Genomic DNA, 21,862 nt, shown 5'->3' on the forward strand with positions numbered 1-21,862 from the left:
GTGTGAGCTGGGAGCTGGTCTGTGGAAAGATTTCACACAGAGGATTTAATTTTTGGAGAGTTTTTATCTTGGCCTTTGGAAAAAATCATATTTAACACTAAGTTCATCTCCTTCTAAATTGTGATTTCATTAAATTATCCTAACTGTTAAAAGGTAGTTGTATATACCTATATAGTCTTTTGTTGTGCTGTTGTGGGTATTAAAGTGATAGAGAAGGATGAACTAGAGAAGGGTGGCCTACTCCTTTAACATCCAAAAAAGAGAGCTGCTTTCAGAAGTTGCTGGATGTGACTGTGGCAAAATAAATGGAGATTCATGATGGAGTTAGTTAAGAACAAGAAAAAGCAGACAGCACTGAGGAGAAGATTCAGAAGCCATACAGTCTACAGTTTCACTTCCCCAATACATTAGAAGATGCTGACTGTTGAAAGCGGGAAGTTGATGTAAATTTTTGTCAATGATCCTCTTAGAATGTGGCCCCTAAAAGTTGCCTAATAAGCCACAAAAGGTGAGGAAAATGCAGGCTAAGTGAGTATATGCCAAGATTCGTTGGTCTACAAATAATTATGTTTGCATGTGGATGCGCACAAATACTTGAATTTTATTCTTGCTGGTGAGTTCAGAGTACACAGTTCTCATGAAAAATTTCTCTAATTGTTTAGTTCCTCTTTTCTTGTCCCTCCTATTTCTTTCTTCGACTTTTTGAGATCCTACTTTTATTACTTTTGCTAGCATGTGTTTAAAGACTATAATTTCCACTGTGCTGGAGAATGAGTCTCTGCCTTGAGGTTTTAAGTTCTCTTGAGATTCCTCTCAGGGAAATTTGCATATCTGTAGCCGCTGTTCTCATCTACTGGTAGTTGCATGATAGGAAGTACGACAAGTTACCATCATGTTTAATTTTCATTTTAAGATGTTTTAAGGAAGAGATACTAAGGATTTTTTGAAGAGAGCAGACAACCTCAATATGACTTCAGAGATCACTTATGCTGAAGTGAGCTTCAAAAATGAATCTACGTCTTTAGGCACCAAATCAGATCCTCCTGCAGGTAAGAAACATTTTCTGGTGGTCAGAATTAATGATGAGATGAAGAATGAAGAGAGAATACTATAAACAAAGCATAGGTGATAATAGATGCTGGTTTTCTGATTGACCACAGTTTGGAAATATAGAATTCTCAGAAGATTATGTTGCCTGAAGATAAGTATTAAGGACTGCACATTTGTACTGTAACAAAACTGAGATGTGAGAAGTCCGCTATAGTCCTGAGCTCAGGAGAATGGTAATTATGGGAGAAAGCTGGCCTCCTGTAAGGCTCAGTAAGACTGCAGTCAGAAATGACAAAGCCCACTAAATTATCCATAGCCCTTGTAGAGTGATGAACGTTGTTTCTTGACCAGTTAGAGGAGAGGAGTGTGGGGGAAGAGTGCTGTAGGTGCATTAACAAAACCTGGTTAATACTGGACTAAAGGGGAACAAAAGATCATTGCAGATAAAAGACTAGAAAGTTGTATAAAGAAAGTCCCTTATATCTCAAGGGAAATTGCTCTGTAATGAGAAAATCCATTGCATTCTGAATCTCTGAGATGGACTCACCTTAGTTTTGAAGTAGATAAAATGTAACTTGAGTGGCACCTGTGATGTCTCAGATATAGGGCAAAAGAGAAGAAAAACGTGTGTAGAGTCTAAGCAGCTGTGAGAGGGCAGTCATGATTGCTTAGGTATTCTAAAACTCTTCTGTGGAGAGATGGAGAAAACTCAGAAAGCTGTTCTAACTCTTAACATGTATGAAACTTCTTTACTATATGTTAAAATGTTCATTGTAGAAAAAAATTAGAGATACATAAAAATTTAAATTTTGTTCTTACCACCTAGTAATAACTATAACTTACATTTTTAGTGTATACCCTCCCAGATGTGTGTGTATATATATATATATATAATATATATATATACATATATATATATACACATAAATGTATATATGCATTTTTTTCTAAAAATGAGATCACAATATACTTGGCAATATATAATTACTTGGGAAAAATAATTTTTAACCATGAAATAGTGACTAAAATGGACTGACCTTATCCTATGAATGTGATAAGGGATGATTATAAAGATGTATCTGCTATGGCATTATTTAAAGTAGTTAAAATTGGAAACAAAATGAAACAGACTCATAGATACAGAGAACAGACTGACAGTTGTCAGAGGGGAGGGGGCTTAAGAGCCTGGGTGAAATAAGTGATGAGATTAAGCAAAAACAAAACAAAACAAAACAAATAAACCTCATAGATATAAAAACAGTATGGTGGGGTGGAGGCAGGTATAAGAGGGTAAAGAGGTGATAAATGGTGATGAAAAGAGACTAGACTTTGGGTGATGAACACACAATACAATACAAAGATGATATATTATAGAATTGTATGCTTGAAACCTATATAATTTTATTAACCACTATAACTTCAAAAAATTCAATAAAAATGGAAATAGTCTGGAAGATCACTTAAATATATAATGAAATACTATGCAGCCACAATAGAGAGTGGAGTAGAAGAAAATATGGAATAAAAATGTTTATTAAATAGCATATAAGAGAATAATAGATCAGAAACTAGTATATATGGTGTGTCAATCATCTGGGTAAATGTGCATGTATATATAAACACTCTAAAAATTGCTGGAAGAATATATACCAAAACATTAACATTAGTTGTCCTCAATAGTAGGGATTTGTGCTTTTAATGTATTTTCCAAAGTTTATGCAATGAACATATTTCCTTTCCATTTTTATATTATTTCCAATGTCATATTGTTAGTAATAGTATGCCACCCAAGAAAAGGGAGAAGAAGAAGAGAAGGAGAAAGAGTAACTAATGATCAAAATTTACTATTTTTTATATATATATATTTTTATTGATGCCACAGAGGAAGGGAGAGGGAAAGAGAGATAGAAACATCAATGATGAGAGAGAATCATTGATTGGCTGCCTCCTGCATGCCTCCCACTGGGGATCGAACCCACAACCTGGGCATATGCTCTGACCAGGAATCGAACTGGCGACCTCCTGGTTCCTGGGTCAACGCTGAACCGCTGAGCCACACCCGGCCGGGCAAAATTTACTATTGATAAAACTAATTTAATTTCTTCTTTAGCTCCCAAAGAGAAGACCAGCCTTCACAAAAGTAACCCTGGTTTTCCCAAGGCACTCTTACCCTCATTGCTGATACTTCTGCTATTATTGGCAATCTCATTTTTTATCGCTTTTATCAGTAAGTATCCCAATGAAACTATAATGAATGTCTGCCTTACACAAACAGAGGGTATCCATTAGATTTTTATATTTAACAAGGGGTTTATTCAGAAATCTGGTAAAACGTGTTCTCTGAGGGATGGTATAATTAGTGGGAATCCATTACAAATGCTGCTTTTAAATTTGAATTGAGTCACTTTTCTATAAAAATAATGGAATTCACTCTATAGACTCTATAGAAATTTAAGAGTATATGTGTGTCTGTGTGTTTGTGTTATAGAATGAAATAGGGTACCATCTTCACACTAGACAGTTGTATGAGGACAGATTTAGATTTCCTTTGTGTTTCTAAGGCCAGGACTTTTTGAGTGCACACACACATATTTTGAGACGAGCGGGTGAACAAGGATATGGGAAGAAATATTCAGGAAGAGTTTCCCATTGAATTTTTACCCTAATTATTTCTGTCCTATCCAAGACATGAGCTCTAAAAGGCAACTTGGCAAACAGATAGATTTCTGCATATCTTAGGCTTTAAGAATTTATCAAATTGATAAGAGGAATAAAAACCAGTATATATCTGGGTAGATATTTTATTCATTCATCTGGTCATTCAATAAGCAATGATGGTCATCTGCTTTATGTCAGACAGTGTGCCAAAGTCCAAGCCATAGTCATTGAAGTTCAGAAAGTGATAGTAACTGGTCACATGAACCAGTGGTTACAACATTGTATGGTAGTGTTGTACAGATAAAAGCAATGGAGGCTGAGATAGACTTCCTGAAGGAGGTGGCATAGAGATGTGAGAGAACATGGGGAAATGTGAGGAAACCTAAGAATAAATGATTGAAACATATGGTGCTAAGTGAACTGTGAGAAATGAAGTTGTAGGTTGAAGAAAGAAGTGGGGCTCAGATCATGAAGAGTGTTGTGTACAATCCTAAAGAGGGTGAATTTTCCCCCTGAAGATGATTGTATCAATTATCTTTGGCTGCTTAATAAACCAATCTAAAACGTAGTGGATGAAAACAACAGCTACTTATTTAGCTCATGATTTTGTGATTTGGCAGTCTGGACTGGGCTCATTGGTCCTGGCTGAAAGTGGGGAGAGACCTAGGGTCAAGTATTGCAGGAGGTCAAAGAGAAAGAAAACTAAGAAGGAACCCTGGGATATTACTGATAACCATTGCAAGGGTGGCAGCCATCTTGTAGCAGCCATCTTGTGATGATGTGAGGGTGTTGCACGAGGGCATGAGGACCACCTAAGCTTTTATTATCATAGATTGAATATGGGTAATAGGAAATCTTTCCCATAGTCAGGATCTTTCTACTCAAGTAACTGGGCATTGGTAGATGTTGTTTCTATAAAGCATTTAAGAAAGTAATAATAATAAGCAAATTCATAACACTATCAGGAAAATGAATGATTTTATTGTCTGTTTCAGTTTTTTTTCAAAAGTATTCTCAGCTTCTTAAAGAAAAAAAGGCTATAAAAGAAGTTAATCACACAGCATTGGAATGTATGAAAGAAAATTTGACCATGGAAGGTAAAAATTAATGTGTCTATAATTTAGTTGTTGACTATACTGTGTAAATATCCCCAATCAATATTTCTGAAAAGATTCACAAGTATATCGCACCAACAGGCTGAGTCTCATGATCATTTCAAGCTTTAGGTATATAAATATATAGGATATGAAATTCATATATGAATATCTTTAATATAGTTGTATAAGAAAATACTCTTTTAAAAAATGTTTTTATTGATTTCAGAGAGGAAGGGAGAGGGAGATAAAAACATCAATGATGATAGAGAATTATACATTGGCTGCCTCCTACTGGGGATCAAGCCTGCAACACCAGGCTGGTGGTGTGCTCTGACTGGGAATTGAACCATGAGTCTACACTCAACCACTGAGCTACACTGGCCAGACAAGAAAATAGTCTTAAATGTGTGTTTTTTTTTTAATTTTCAAGTACAGTTTACATTCAATATTATTCTCTATTAGTTTCAGGTGTACAACATAGTGGTGAGACAATCATGTACTTCCCGATATTTCAAGTACCTACCTGGCCCCATATTTCTACCAACAACCCCTTCAAGGCAACGTACACTTTTTCTAGCATGCACCTCAAAACTCTTCTAGCCTCTACCCACCACCTAGTTTTAAAGCAAGATGCATGCTAAGGTATTAGAAGAACCTACGAGAGGTTATTTTGTGGGGGATGGGGCGGTCTGGAAATACGGGAAAATTTTTCTACATAAATTAATAAATTAATAATAATTGCTTCTTCAGTTTATACCATTTCAGTTTACAAAAGATTTCATAACAACACTTTACTTTTGGATAGTGGGAAAAACCTGTATTACAAACTGGTTGGTTTAAACAACAGTCATTTATTTTTTTTGCAGTTCTAGAGCCTGGGAGTCTAAGGTCACTAGCAGTGTTAGTTTCTGTTGAGGCCTCTCTCTCTGGTTTACAGATGGCCACCTTCTCTGTGCATATAGAGATAGAACTTTAGAAAGAGAGAGAGAGAGAGAGAGAGAGAGAGAGAGAGAGAGAGAGAGAGGAGAGAGAGAGAGAAACTGATTATATATATATATACTAGGGGCCCGGTGCACGAAATTCGTGCACTGGGTGGGGGGGGGGAGTGTCCCTCAGCCCAGCCTGCCCCCTCTCACATACTGGGAGCCCTCAGGCGTTGACCCCCATCACCCTCCAATCGCAGGATTGGCCCCTTGCCCAGGCCTGACGCCTCTGACAGAGGCGTCAGGCCTGGGCAGGGGACCCTCATTTCCCCCATCACTGGTTCTGCCCCCAGCCCAGGCCTGATGCCTCTGGCCCAGGCGTCAGGCCTGGGCAGGGGACCCCCAGACCCCTCCGATTGCTGGCTCTGCCCCTTGCCCAGGCCTGATGCCTTGGCCAGAGGCGTAGACCCCCATCACCCTCCGATCGCCTGATCGGCCCCTTGCCCAGGCCTGACGCCTCCACCAGAGGTGTCAGGCTTGGACAGGGGACCCCCATCTCCCCTCGATCACTGGTTCTGGTCCCTGCCCAGGCCTGAGGCCTCTGGCCCAGGAATCATGCCTGGGCAGGGGACCCCCATCTCCCTCTGATCACTTGCTCCACCCCCCGCCCAAGCCTGATGCCTCTGACCCAGGCTTCAGGCCTCGGCAAGGGGACCATCATATCCCCCCAATCCCCGGCTCCGCCCCCCACCCAGGCCTGATGCCTCGGCCAGAGGAGTTGACCCTCATCACCCTCCGATCACCAATCACCGGATCGGCCCCTTGACCAGGCCTGAGGCCTCCGGCAGAGGTGTCAGGCCTGGGCAGGGGACCCCCAGCTCCCCGCGGTTGCAGGCTCCGCCCCTGCCCAGGCCTAATGCCTCTGGCCTAGGCGTCCAGCCGAGGCAGCGGGGACCTGCAGTGGCAGCGGGGGGCGCCGCGATTGTGGGCTTTGCTTTAGGCCCAGGCAAGGGACCCCTAGCTCCTGGGACTGCCAGCTTTGACCGTGCCCAGCTCCCATGGCTGGCTCCACCCCTACTTCCTGCTATCACTGGCCAGGGCGGCAAAGGCGCCTGATTCTCTGATCATGGCTGGGGGGCAGGGCAAAGGCAGCCCCAGGGCCGCCTTTGCCCTGCCCCCCAGCTCTTAGCTCCCCCCTGGGTTTCCGATCACTGTCAGTGGCAGGGGGCTTCTTCCTGCTTTCCCTTTCGCCTCCCTGCATTGTGCCTACATATGCAAATTAGCCGCCATCTTGTTGACAGTTAACTGCCAATCTTAGTTGGCAGTTAATTTGCATATAGCCCTGATTAGCCAATGAAAACGGTATCGCCGTACGCCAATTACCATTTTTCTCTTTTATTAGTGTAGATATATATTTAGTCTGGTGTCTCCTCTTCTTATAAAAACACTAGTTCTATTGGATTAGGATTTCACCATTTGACCTTATTTAATATTAATTATCTTCTTAAAGTCCCGACTACATTGGAGATTAGGGCTTCAACATATGAATTTTTGGGGAACACAATTTAGTCCATAACATTCTACCCCAAATTCATATCCTTCTTGCATAAGAAATATATTCACTCTGTCCCAACAGGCCCCAACGTTTTAACGCATCCAGTATCAACTCAAAGTCCAAAGTCTCATTTGAGTGTTATCTAAATCAGGTATAGGTAAGACTCAAAGTATGATTCATCCCGAGACAAGATTCCTCTCCAATTGTGAACCTATAAAACCAGATGAGTTATGTGCTTCCAGAATTCAGTGGGACAGCCATAGCATAGACATTCCCTTTCCAAAATGGAGAAATCAGAAAGAAGAGAGGATAAATGTGTTTCAAGCAAGTTCAAAACCGAGCAAGAAAAAGGGCCATTGTACCTTTTTAAAATTTTATTTTTCATTACAGTTTACATTAAACATTATTTTGTATTAGCTTTATGTGTATAGCATAGTGGTTAGACAATCATATACTTTACAAAGCGTTCCCCTTGGTATTTCAAGTACCCACCTGGCACCATACATAGTTATTACAAAATTGTTGACTATATTTCCTTTGCTGTACTTTACATCCACGGGACTATGTTATAACTTCCCATTTGTATTTCTGCTTTTTTTCCATTTGTATTTCTTCATCCCTTTACCTATTTCACTGCCCCCCTCTCCAGTGTTTTGTTTAGAGTCCACACATATAAGTGATATCATATATGCACCACTATGTTCATTACAGCATTGTTTACAATAGCCAAGGTGTAAAAGCAATCCATATGCCCATCAATAGACAAGTGGATAAAAAAGTTGGGGTTCATGTATAGAATAGAATTGTATACTTGGCCCTAAAAAAATAATGAAATCTTACCATTTCCGACAGCACGGATGGACCTAGAGATTGTTATGCTAAGTGAAATAAGCCAGACAGAGAAAGACAAATATCATTGTATCTTAAGGTTGGAGAATAATCTTCTTTGGCTTGATGCTTGGGCCAACTTGAATGACAGTGTCACCCGCATGGTCCTACATGGTGGCTCTGTCCTGTGGATTGTGGGGATGCCTTGCCCCTGAGGCACTGGGCAGTTGTATTCTGGCCCACTGAAACCAAGAAGATTGGCCCACTGAAGCCAAGAAGATTGCCCCACTTTCCGAAACCAAGGAGGAAATTGCCTTGCTCCCTTGGCCTGTGGGTTGGAGTGGCAATCCTGATGATCTCTGAATCATCCTTGGGTCATTCTTCCCTTTTCTTGAAATATAGCACATGTTAATTAAAGTCAGTAGCTCTATTGTCTCATGCTGCAGAACAGCAGAAGTCCAATAGCTTTATTCATTCTGTCCCATTTTCTCAGTTCCCATTAGTCCCAGCTGGCAATATATATATTTTTTCTGGTTTCAGTGAATTCTTTTTTTAAAAAACATCTTTATTGTTTAAAGTATTACATTTGTCTTCTTTTTCCTCCGTTGACCTTTCCTCCACCGTTCCCACCTCCCAGCACATGCCCTCACCCTGCTACTGTCTGTGTCTATGGGTTATGCTTATATGCATGCATATAAGTCCTTTGGTCGACCTCTTAACCTCCCCCCTCCCCCCTTCCCTCTGAGGTTGGTCAGTCTGTTTGATTCTTCTATGCCTCTGGATCTATTTTTGTTCATCAGTTTATGTAGTTTATTATATTCCACAAATGAGTGAGATCATATGATATTTATCTATCTCCAACTGGCTTATTTCACTTAGCATAATGCTCTCCAGGCCCATCCATGCTGTTGCAGGTGGTAAGAGTTCTTTCTTTTTTACAGCAGCATAGAATTCCATTGTGTAGATGTACCACAGGTTTATAATCCACTCATCTGCTGATGGGCACTTAGGCTGTTTCCAAATCTTAGCTATTGTAAATTGTGCTGCTATGAACATAAGGGTGCATATATCCTTTCTGGTTGGTGTTTCTGATTTCTTGGGCTATATTCCTAGAAGTGGGATTACTGGGTCAAATGGGAGTTCCATTTTTAATTTTTTGAGGAAACTCCATACTGGTTTCCACAGTGGCTGCACCAGTCTGTATTCCCAACAGCAGCGCATGAGGGTTTCTTTTTCTCCACATCCTCACCAACTGGCAATATTTTTGCTGGTATAATCTTATATCAATTCCTTACTTCAGCTGAAATGGTTGATTAAATCCATTGGGAATTTTTTTTTTTACTTTTTTTTCTTTCTTTATTAAGGTATTACATATGTGTCCTTATCCCCCCATTACCCCCTTCCTCCCGCTCATGCCCTCAACCCCTGGTGTCTGTGTCCATTGATTATGTTTATATGCATGCATACAAGTCCTTTGGTTGATCTATCAGGGAATTTATTTATGAAGTAAATGTCTAGCTACATCCTTGATGTTCTCTCCAGAACATGCTTTCTCATCTTTTACGATATAGACAGGGTAAGAATTTTCCAGATCTTCAAGTTCTGGTTCTTTTTTGTATAACACTTTTTTCAATTTATCTCTTTCATCTTGCATTTTACTATAAGCAGCAAGGATAAACCAGGTTGTATCTTTAACGCTTTGTTTAGAAATCTGCTCTGCTAAATATCGAAGCTTTTCACTCACAAATTTTACTTCCCCCAAATATTAGAACACAATTCAGCAAATTCTTTGCCGTTCTTTTTAAAAAATATATTTTTATTGATTTTAGAGAGGAAGGGAGAGGGAGAGAGATATAGAAACATCAATGATGAGAGAGAATCATTGATCTGCTGCCTCCTGCACGCCCCGCACTAGGGTCTGAGCTCACAACGTGGGCAGGTGCCCTGATCAAGAATCTGTGACCTCCTGATTCATAGGTCGACGCTCAACCACTGAGCCACACGGCTGGGTTCTTTCCCATTCTTGAACAAGAATAGCCTTTCTACCCTGGACAGGTGGCTTAGCGTCCTCCCATACACCAAAAGATTGTGGGTTCGATTCTCAGTCAGGCCACCTAGTTCGTGGTTTGATCGTCTGTACAGGAGGCAACTGGTCGATGTTTCTCTCTCTCTCCTCTTTCTCCTCCTCCTCCTCCTCCTCCTCCTCCTCCTCCTCCTCCTCTTCCTCCTCTTCCTCCTCCTCCTCCTCTCTTTCTAAATCAATAAAAATATATCCTCAGGTGAGGATTTAAAAAATAAATAAGAATAGCCTTTCCTCCAGTTTCTAATAACATTTTTTAATTTCATCTGAGACTTCACCAGAAGCATCTTTAATGTTCATATTTCTACCAACATTCCATTTAATTGTTATATATGTGCTCTCCAAGATGACAGAAGCTTTCTCTACAGCTCTCTTCTTTCTAAGGCCTCACCAGAATAATCTTTTACATCCATATTTCTACCAACAGCCCTTTCAAGGCAACCTAGGGTTTTTCTAGCATGCACCTCAAAACTCTTCTAGCCTCTACCCATCATCCAGTATTAAAGCCACTTTCATATTATTATAGTAGCCACCACGTTTGTAGCTAAGTTTGTAGTAGTCTACTTAGCCTTCCATAATAAAATATTACAGACTGGTGGCTTAAACAACAGAAAATTTCTTTCTCACAGTTATGGAAGCTAGAGGTCCAAGGTACTAGAAGAGTTGGTTTGTGGTGAGACTTCTCTTCCTCATTTGTACACAGGCACCTTCTTGCTGTGTCTTCACATAGCCTCTTTTCTGTGGGCATGTTGTGAGAGAGAGAAAGAGAGAGAGAGAGAGAGAGGGAGAGAGAGAGAGAGAGAGGTGGGGGAGGGAGAGAATGATTTCTGCTGATTTCTTTCTCTTCTTATAAGACTTATAAGACCCAGGTCCTATTGGGTTAATGTCCCTATGACCTCATTTAACCTTAGTTTCCTCTTAAAGACTCTAGCTCCATAATCATATTGAGAGTTATAGCTTTAACATATGAATTTTGAAGGAACACCATTAAGTCCATAACAAGCATCTATATAATTTATTTGAAATATTTGTGCATGTGAGATTTGTCTCTTCTGCCCTTGGGTTTTGTTCCAGGGCACTGAAATATAGTGAATATTGCAATAAAGTAAATCACACAGTTTTTTGGTTTCTCCATGCCCATTGAAGTTATGTTTACACTATACTTTAGTCTATTAAGTGTGCAATAGAATCCTATCTAATAAAAGACAAAAAGAGTAATTAACCATACCTCCACTATGCTTCCCATTGGCTAATCAGGGAGATATGCAAATTAACTGCCAACAAAGATGGTGGCCGGCATCCACGCAGCTGAAGTGAGTAGGAGGTTTGCTTGCTCCAGTGATGGAGGAAGCCAAGGTTCCCCGCCTGCCGCAGCCCGGCTCTGAGCCCAAAAGCAACAGAGTTTCAATTATAGAGCTAAACAAACCCCAGATACCTGCTTTTAGCTGGCAGGGGCCTCAGAGCTGGGAGGGCCAGTGATGGCAACAATTTTTCAATTAAAGAAGGTAAATAAATCCCAGAATAAAAAAAAAAAGAAAAAAAGGAGAGGCTGGAAGCTTCAGTCGCCCGCCAGCCTGAAAATGGCCCTCAGCCCCTCATCCAGACTGTCCAGGCACCCCAGTGGGGACCCCCACCCTAAAAGGGGTGTGGCCAGCCTGAAAACAGCCATCAGCCCCTCACCCAGGCTGGCCAGGCACCAAAGCGGGACCCCCACCCTGATCCGAGACACCCTTCAGGGCAAACCAGCTGGCCCCCACCCGTGCACCAGGCCTCTATCCTATATAGTAAAAGGGTAATATGCAAACTGACCCTAACAGCAGAAAGACTGGGAATGACTGGTCACTATGATACATACTGACCACCAGGGGGTAGACGCTCAATGCAGGAGCTGCCCTCTGGTGGTCAGTGCGCTCCCACACGGGGAAGCTCTGCTCAGCCACAAGCCAGGCTGATGGCTGCCAGTACAGCGGTGGTGGTGGGAGCCTCTCCTGCCTCCTCAGCAGTGCTAAGGACGACCAACTGCAGCTTAGGTCTGCTCCCTGCTGTCAAGTGGACATCCCCCGAGGGCTGCTGGTCTGCCAGAGGGATGTCTGATTGCCATCTTAGGCCCAATCAACCAGGTAGCAGGCCTAAGCAAGCAGGTGGTCATCCCCCGAGGGGTCCCAGACTGCAAGATGGCACAGGCCGGGCTGAGGGACCCCTCCCCACAAGTGCACAAATTTTTGTGCACTGGGCCTCTAGTTATATATATAAAAAAGGTATAGCTGAAACCGGTTTGGGTCAGTGGATAGAGCGTCAGCCTGCGGACTGAAAGGTCCCAGGTTCGATTCCGGTCAAGGGCATGTACCTGAGTTGCAGGCACATCCCCAGTAGGAGATATGCAGGAGGCAGCTGATCGATGTTTCTCTCTCATCGATGTTTCTAGCTCTCTATCTCTCTCCCTTCCTCTCTGTAAAATATCAATAAAATATATTTAAAAAAAATAAAAAATAAAAAAGGTATATACCTTCATTAAAAAGAGTTTATTGCTGAAACATTTTTGCTGTTATCTGAGTCTTTAGTGAGTCATACTCTTTTTAAAAAAAAAAAAATATATTTTATTGATTTTTTACAGGGAGGAAGGGAGAGGGATAGAGAGTTAGAAACATCAATGAAAGAGAAACATCAATCAGCTGCCTCCTGCACACTCCCTACTGGGGATGTGCCCACAACCAAGGTACATGCCCTTGACCAGAATCGAACCCGGGACCCTTTAGTCCTCAGGCCAACGCTCTATCCACTGAGCCACACCAGATACGGTGAGTCATACTCTTTTTGCTGGTCTTATGGCTGCTGACTGATCAAGGTCATGGTGACTGAAGGTTGGGGTGGCTGTGGCAATTTCTTAAAATAGGACAAGAATGGCCCTAGCCAGTTTGGCTCAGTGCATAGAGCATTGGCCTGCAGATGGAAGGGTCCCAGGTTTGATTCCCTTCAAGGGCAGGTACCTCAGCTGCAGGCTCCTGCCCGGCCCGGGCACTGCTCAGGGTGCAGGAGGCAACCAATCGATGTGTTTTTTTGACATCGATATTTCTCTCTGTCTTTCCCTCTCTCTTCCACTCTCTCTAAAAATCAATGAAAGAATATCATCAGGTGAGGATTGAAAAAAAAAAAAGACAAAAATGAAGTTTACCACATCTATCAACTCTTTCTTTCACAAATAATTTCTTTTTTAAAAAAATATATTTTATTGATTTATTACAGAGAGGAAGGGAGATAGAGAGTTAGAAACATTGATGAGAGAGAAACATTTATCAGCTGCCTCCTGCACATCTCCTACTGGGGATGTGCTAGCAACCCAGGTACATGCCCTTGACCGGAATCGAACCTGGGACCTTTCAGTCCTCAGGCCGACGCTCTATCCACTGAGCCAAACTGGTTTTGGCCACAAATAATTTCTATGTAGCATGTGTTTGATAACATTTTACTCACAATAGAACTTCTTTCTATATTGGAGTCAATTCTCTCAAACCCTGCCATAGCTTTTTCAACTAAATTCAATAATATTCTAAATCCTTTGTTTTCATTTCAACAATCTTCACAACATCTTTATAGGAGTAGATTCCATCTTAAGAAACCACTTTTTCTGCTCATCTATGAGAAGCAACTCCTCATCCATTAAAGGTTTGTCACAAGATTGCAATAATTGAGTCACATCATCAAAATTGAGTTCCACTTCTAATTTTGGTTCTCTTGCTATTTTCACCACATCCACAGCTACCTCCTTCACTGAAGTCTTGAACCCCTCAAAGTCATCAATGTGGGTTGGAATCAACTTTTTCAAAACTCCTGGCAGTGTTGATAATTTGATCTCTTCTCATGAATCATGAATGTTCTTATAGCATATGACATATAGAATGGTGAATCCTTTCCAGAAGGTTTTCAATTACTTTGCTCAAATCCATTGCTTATTATTATTATTACTAGAGGCCCGTTGCATGAAGAGATTCGTGCAATAGGCCTTTCTTCCCCTGGCTGCCGGCACCGGTTTTCCTCTGGCATCTGGGACCAAAGCCTTTGCTCTGGCCACAGCAGAGAAGGCAAGCCTCTTCACTCTTCAGTCGTCTTCAGTCTTCAGTCATCTTCAGCCTTCAGTCGTTTTCAGTCTTCAGTCTTTACTCAGGCTGGAGCCTTCAGTCTTCGCTCCGTGCCTGCATATGCAAATTAACTGCCATCTTTGTTGGGTTAATTTGCATACTCATCCTGATTGGCTGGTAGGCATAGCGGAGTGACACCAATTTGCATGCTTCTCTTTTATTAGTGTAGACTAGAGTCCTGGTGCACAAAATTTGTGCACTGGGGGGGGGGTTGTCCCTCAGCCCAGCCTGCACCCTCTTCAATCTGGGACCCCTCGGGGGATGTCCGACTGATGGTTTAAGCCCAATCCTTCTTGGGCTTAAACCGGCAGTCAGATATCCCTCTCACAATCCTGGACTGCTGGCTCCCAACTGCTTGCCTGCCTGCCTGATTGCCCCTAACTGCTTCTGCCTGTCAGCCTGATCACCCCCTAACCACTCCCCTGCCAGCTTGATTGACACCTATCTGCTCCCCTGCTGACCTGATTGCCCCCAATTGCCCTTCCCTGCCAGCCCAGTCGCCCCCAACTGCCCTCCCCTGCCAGCCTGGTTGCCCCCAACTGCCCTTCTTTGCAGTCCTGGTCCCCTAAACTGTCCTCCCTTGCTGGCCTGGTCTCCCCTAACTGCCCTCTCCTGCTGGTCTGATTGCCCACAACTGCCCTCCCCTGCTGGCCATCTTGTGGTGGCCATTTTGTGACAACATGGGGGTGGCCATCTTGTGCAAGGGCATGATGGTCAATTTGCATATTATCTCTTTATTATATAGGATTATTATATTTTTAATCTTTATTGTTGAAAGTATTACACATATTCCTTCCCCCCCCCCCCCCCCCCATTGACCTCTTCTAGCCCACCCCTGCTGCCCGCCCCAGGCCTTTACCACATTATTGTCTGGGTCCATGGGTTATGCATATTTGCATATAAATATATATATGCAAAACTTTTGGGTTAATCTCTTCCCGCCCACCCCTGCCTTCCCTCTGATAATCTGTTCCATGCTTCTACATCTCTTGATCTACTTTGTTCATCAGTTTATTTTGTTCCTTAGATGCCACATATGAGTGAGATTATGTGATATTTATCTTTCTCTGACTGGCTTATCTCACTTAGCATAATGCTCTCCAGGTCCCTCCATGCTGTCTCAAAGCGTAAGAGATTCTTCTTTTTGAACAGTAATGTTTTCAAAGAAATCTTTTTTTCTGAGCAGTAGGTCCCAACAGTGGGCTTAGAATAATCAGTAAACCACATCATAAGCAAATGTACTGTGTTACCCAGGCACTGTTGCTTTATTTATAGGGCACAGGCAGAGTATATGCAGCATAATTCTTAAGGGCTCTAGAATTTTCAGAATGGTGAATGAGCATTGGCTTAACTTAAAGTCACCAACTACATTAGCCCCTAACAAGAGATTCAGTCTGTTCTTTGATGCTTTGAACCCGGACATTGACTTCTCTGTAGCTATACAAGTCCTGGATGGCATCTTCTTCTGCTACAAGGCTGTTTCATCTACATTGAAAAATCCGTTGTTTAGTGTAGCCACTTTTATTAACTATCTTAGTTATATCTCCTGGATCATTTGCTGAAGCATCTATATCAGCACTTGATGCTTCACCTTGCACTTTTATGTTATGGAGATGGCTTCTTTTCTTGAATTTTATATACCAAACTCTGCTAGCTTTAACTTTTAAAATATGTTTTTTTAAGTTGATATTTTAGAGAGAGAGGAAGAGAGGGGGAGGGAGGGAGCAAGGGAGAGAGAGAGAGAGAGAGAGAGAAATATTGATGAGAGAGAAACATTGATCACCTGTCTCCTGCACACAACCCACTGGGGATCAGGCCTGCAACCTAGGCATCTGCCCTAACCAAGGATCAAACCAGTGACCTCCCAGTGCATGAAACAATGCTCAATCCACTGAGCCACACTGGCTGGGCTTACACTATTTTTCTAAAGCTTCCTCATTTCTCATAGTCTTCATAGTATTTAAGAGAGTTAGAACCTTGCTCTGGATTAGGCTTTGGCCTACAGCAGCAATTTTCAACCAGTGTGCAGCATGAATTTTTAAAACATGCAATACCTGACCTCTTTTCCTGAGATTGTAAAAAAAATGGCAATACCCAACACAACAATAGCCACCTGCTGTGAAGGAATCAAAGTCATACTATTTTTTGTCATATTGGAAAAAAAATTTTTTGTGTGTGCCACAGAATTTTAGTAATTAGTTTATGTGTGCCATGAGATGAAAAAGGTTGAAAATCCCTGGCTTAAGGGCATGTTGTGGTTTTTTTGATTTTCTATCTAGACCACTAAATCTTTCTCCACATCAGCAATAGGCTGTTTAATTTCTTATCACTTATGTATTCACTGAAATAGCACTTTTAATTTTCAACAAGAACTTTTCCTTTGCATCACAACTTGACTAACTGTTTGGGGTAAGAGGCCTCACTTTCGGCCTGTCTTGGTTTTTGACATGCTTTCCTTACTAAGCCTAATTGTTTCTAGCTTTCGATTTAAAGTGAGAGACGTGTGACTCTTTCCCTTACTTAGAGGCCAAGGTAAGATGATTAATTAGCCTCATTACTATATTGTATTGTCTCTCAGGGTGTTGGGAGGCCTGAGAAGAGGAAAGGAAATGGGGAAATGTGGAGCAGTCAGAACACACACACATCATTTATCAATTGTTCGCCCTCTTCTATGGGCACAGTTCACGGTGCCCCCAAACAACGACAGGGGTAACATCAAAGGTCACTGATCACACATCACCATAACAAATGTAATAATAATGAAAACTTTTGAAACATTGTGAGAATTACCAAAAGGTGGCACAGAGATACAAAGTGACAAAAGTTGTTGGAAAGATGGTGCTGATAGATTTCCTGAATGCAGGGTTGCCATAGACCTTAAATTGATAAGAAATGCGACATCTGCAAAGCTCTTGATGAATAATCTTTTTTTTTTTTTCTTTCTAACGTGAGGAAACGTGAGGGAGCATGAGGGAGCATCGATGAATAATCTTTTGAAAGTTGTAGACTATATTTTGGGCAAGGGAACTCCTCTATAGCAGTCTGTGTTTTAAAATGCTTCCCACCCCTTTTTTCCTTTAGTCTCTGTGGGTAGTATTTTAGTTATCTCCTGGGGTGTTTACATTTAAAAGATGTGATAAGATTTACAACTTCCAGGGACAATTGGACACAGACACTAGGGGATGAGGGCATGTGTTGGGGAGAAGGGGTGACTGGGGAGAGGTTAATGGGAGGGAAAAGAGACATATGTAATACTATATGTAATATTTTAAACCAGTGGTTCTCAACCTTCTGGCCCTTTAAATACAGTTCCTCATGTTGTGACCCAACCATAAAATTATTTTCGTTGCTACTTCATAACTGTAATGTTGCTACTGTTATGAATCGTAATGTAAATATCTGATATGCAGGATGGTCTTAGGCAACCCCTGTGAAAGGGTCGTTCGACCTCCAAAGGGGTCACGACCCACAGGTTGAGAACCACTGTAGTTTAAACAATGAAGAATTAAAAAAAAAAAAAAAAAAAAAAGGATGGCCCTAACCAGTTTGGCTCAGTGGATAGAGCATCAGACTGCAGGTCCCAGGTTCATTTCAGGTCAAGGGCATGTACCTTGGTTGCGGGCACATCCCCAGTAGGGGGTGTGCAGGAGACAGCTGATCCATGTTTCTTTCTACCCCTTCCCTTTCTCTCTGTAAAATAATCAATAGAATATATTTTAAAAAAAGAATGCAAGATTTCTCCTAGGAATTTTGGGGTGTATTTCTCTATTACCAGAAATCTAATTGCTACTTAAAATTTTACGGTTTGGACAGCATGTCACTCTGTTTCACTGTCAATCACCCTGACATCCTCCTTTTTAGTCTTCTCAGTTTCCCAGGGATTCTACTTCTCAGCATCCTAATCAGTGTTCAGACCCTAATCTGTGACAGTTTGCACACTCCTGGCTTTGCAAAATAGCATGCTAAGTCCTCCAATTTATTATTCTGCTCCCCCACCTTGTCTGTTAGCCCCGAAGATAACAGAGTAGTGGACACCTGTATGACTTTCTCTAACTTTAGCTTTTCTTTAAAACACACACACACACACACACACACACACACACACACACACACACACATTATTGATTTTCAGAGAGGAAGGGAGAGGGAGTGAGAGATAGAAACAAAAATGATGAGAGAGAAGCACTGCTTGATTGCCTCCTGCACACCCCACACTGGGGATTGAGCCCGAAACCTTGGCATGTGCCCTGACTGGGAATCAAACCGTGACCTCCTGGTTCATAGGTGGATGCTCAACCACCGAGCCACGCTGGCCGGGCTAACTTTAGCTTTTCTTCTAACTTTCTAGCTCCAGCTTCAGACTCTAGCTGGACATTGGTTGCCAGCCTAACTGTCCACAGTAGAGGCCAGCCCACGGCGGCAGCCATTTGTTTCCCTTCTTTGCCATCAAACCAGCTGGTATTTGTTTCCCCTCTTTCCCCTCAAACAAGCACATCAAACCAGCTGGTATTTTCAGAGTGTCCTCGTACTCATGTGGCTGTCCATTAGCATCTGATATGGGGGCTACCTCTCCCCACATAGAGGTCAATGTCAGACTTGGAATTTCCCCCATGGAAGTCTCTTTCCTAAGGCCCATTTCTTCAGTCTTCTGACTGGCTTGCCAATTGTTAGTTGTGAACTGACCCCCCTACATGGAGGGCAAGGAAAGTTCTAAGAAAAAGGCAGAGCACTCCAAATGATAGGCGGTACTTTTTTTTTCCTTTTTTTTTTTTAGAGAGAGAGAGAGAGTGGGAGGAACGGGGAAAGACAGAGAGAAACATCAATGTGAGAGAGACATATGGATTGCCCTCTGGCACAACCCTGGAATCAAACCCAGGACCCTTCAGTCTGCAGGCCAATGCTCTAGCCACTGAGGAAAACTGGCTAGGGCGATAGATGGTGCTTTTAATGAACAGGGGAACTTACCGATGGGGCTTATCTTGAGTGGCACCAATACAAGTGAATCACCCCCTTCCCCCCAAAAAAATGTTAAGTTTATATAGAGCCTTTAACTGGGCCCAGTATACCATCCAGAAGGGTCTCAATACCACATTATTACCTCAAGGCTATGTCCTTGGGGCAGCTTCTAGCAAGTAAGGGGCAAGTGGAATGCACATTCCAAAGACAGGGGAGGGGCAAGGAGCCTCTGATTGACTGGGTCCAGCTCACAGGTCAACTGGCAGTCATATACTTCCATTGACCTCCTCCAACAGAGCCTCGTACATGCTCCACCGAAAACTGGAAATCTATTTATTTATGTTGTTTTTCCCCCAGTTTATTTTGTCTCTGTATTCAATTGGGTAATTTCTACTATTCTGTATTTCAAATTACTGATTTCTCTGGGCTCTCGACATTCTGTTGTTTAGCCCATCCACTGAGCTTTTCATTTTGCTTATTATATTTTTCAATTATAAATGTCCATTTGTTTCTGTTTTATATCTTTAAGTTCTTTGCTGAGATTTTCTATTTCTTTGCTGAGGCCTTCTATTTTATCACTTGGTTCAAACATGTTTGTACTTTCTTGTTATAGCATCTTTGTCATTGTTTCTTTAAAATCTTGGTCAGATAATTCTAATATTTCTGTTTTCTTGGTATTGGCATGCATTTATTATTTTTTGAAATTAATTATGAGAACTTTGCAGTTCTTAGATTTTTCCATTGAAATCTGCCCTTGGAATCTGGACATTTTTGTATTATATTCTGAGCATCTAAATTTTATTTCAACCTTCTGTTTTAGCTGGCTTTTCCTGACACCACTCTGGAAGGAATAAGGTGGCCGTGCTTTGTACTGCCTGATGTAGATAGACTTGATCTTGATATCTAATGGGTGGGGCTCCTTGTTACCTCTGGACAAAGTTGGGAGTTCCAGTTTCCAAGTGGTTCCTTATTTTTTTTCCAGAGTTATTGAGATATTATTGACATGTAAGTTTAAGGACTACAGGGTGATGAGTTGATACAGGTACATTTCAAAGTGATTACCACAATGAGGTTAATTACCTCCATCCCCTCACATAGTTACATTTTATGTGTGATAGTAAATTTTAAAATATACTCTATTAACAACTTTAAATTATGTAATACAGTCAAAAAAGTAAATTATGTAATACAGTCTTATTAATTATAGTGACTAAACTGTACATTAGATTCCCAGAACTTATTCATCTTAGAGCTGAAAGTTTATACCCTTTGACCAACATCTCCCCATCTCCCACCCCCAGCCTCTGGCAACAACTATTGTATACACTGTTTCTATGAGTCTAGATTTATTTATTTAATTTTAAAATAATTTTATTTTTCAATTACAGTTTACATTCAATATCACTTTGTTTTAGTTTCAGGTGTACAGCGTAGTGGTTAGCCAATCATATACTTTATAAAGTGATCCCCCCAATATTTCAAGTACCCACTGGGAACCATCCACAGTTATTACAATATAATTGATCATATTCCCTATCCTTACTTTACATCCACAGGATAATTTTATAACTTCCCATTTATAATACTTAATCCCTTCATCTTTTTCACTAGGCCCCCGAATCCCCTTCCCTTCTGATAACTATCAGTCTGTTCTTTGTATCTCTGAGTATGTTTCTATTTTTTATTGTATGTTTCTATTTTTTTATTATTTTGTTTTTTAGATTCCACATGTAAGTGAAATCATATGGTATTTGTCTTTCCAAGTCTGACTTGGTTTTCATGTGGTTCCCCTTGATGCTCAATTGTAACATACATTTTGTAAATTACTTTTCTTATATTGCACCTACATGTTCTTCGGTCAATACAGAGAGAGATTGGAGCTGCTGCCCAAAGAATTGGAAGTCATTCAGTTTGAACTGCTACTTTATTTCTACTGACACCAAAACTTGGACAGAGAGTAAAAACAGCTGCTTAGCAATGAATTCTCACCTGCTGGTGATCAACACCAAGGAAGAGCAGGTATGTTCTAATAGATAATGAGGTAAGCAATCCTGCCTGGGTTTTGTACACCTATCTTGCCTAAGGAGGATGCTTTCATTGTTTCAGCATATTGGTGCTGTGGCAAAAGGCTTTCAATGAAATAGGAAAGGCTACTTAAGCCTCTGCATTTCACACCTTCTTCCTGCTTCCATAAAACTAAACTCCCCCAAAATAAATGAAGACATTTAAAATATAATATGTGGGAGTTGAGTGGAGAGATGAAAGTATTTCAGCCTGAAATATCAGTTTATTATTTTAACATGAAAATATTTTATAAATTACTTATTTATTTTTAATATATATATTTTTTATTGATTTCAGAGAAAGGAAGTGGGAGGGAAAGAGAGATAGAAATACCAATGAAGAGAGAGGATCACTGATCGGCTGCCTCCTGTATGTCCCACACTGGGGATTGAGCCCACAAATTGGGCATGTGCCCCAACTGGGAATCGAACCTTGACCTCCTAGTTCATAGGTCGATGCTCAACCACTAAGCCATGTCAGCTGGGCTATAAATTATTAACTAACAGAGAAGTGGT

General features: G+C 41.3%; 1 protein-coding gene across 2 annotated transcripts in view; it reads left to right on the forward strand.

The window, feature by feature from the left end:
- Positions 1–674: 674 nt before the first annotated feature.
- LOC118651642 (C-type lectin domain family 4 member A-like) overlaps positions 675–21,862 on the forward strand; it is a 35,216-nt gene continuing 14,028 nt past the window's right edge. For both annotated transcript variants that reach the window (XR_004966310.1, XM_036301034.1), the window contains exons 1-4: positions 675–1,049; positions 3,161–3,277; positions 4,704–4,805; positions 21,151–21,302. Coding sequence is in view for 1 of the 2 variants with exons in the window: in XM_036301034.1 (XP_036156927.1) it covers positions 968–1,049; positions 3,161–3,277; positions 4,704–4,805; positions 21,151–21,302 (453 nt within the window). In the remaining variant the exon portion in view is untranslated. The remainder of the gene's footprint in view (positions 1,050–3,160; positions 3,278–4,703; positions 4,806–21,150; positions 21,303–21,862) is intronic.

This window comes from Myotis myotis, unplaced genomic scaffold, assembly GCF_014108235.1.
Source record: "Myotis myotis isolate mMyoMyo1 unplaced genomic scaffold, mMyoMyo1.p scaffold_m19_p_3, whole genome shotgun sequence".
Classification (NCBI taxonomy): domain Eukaryota; kingdom Metazoa; phylum Chordata; class Mammalia; order Chiroptera; family Vespertilionidae; genus Myotis; species Myotis myotis.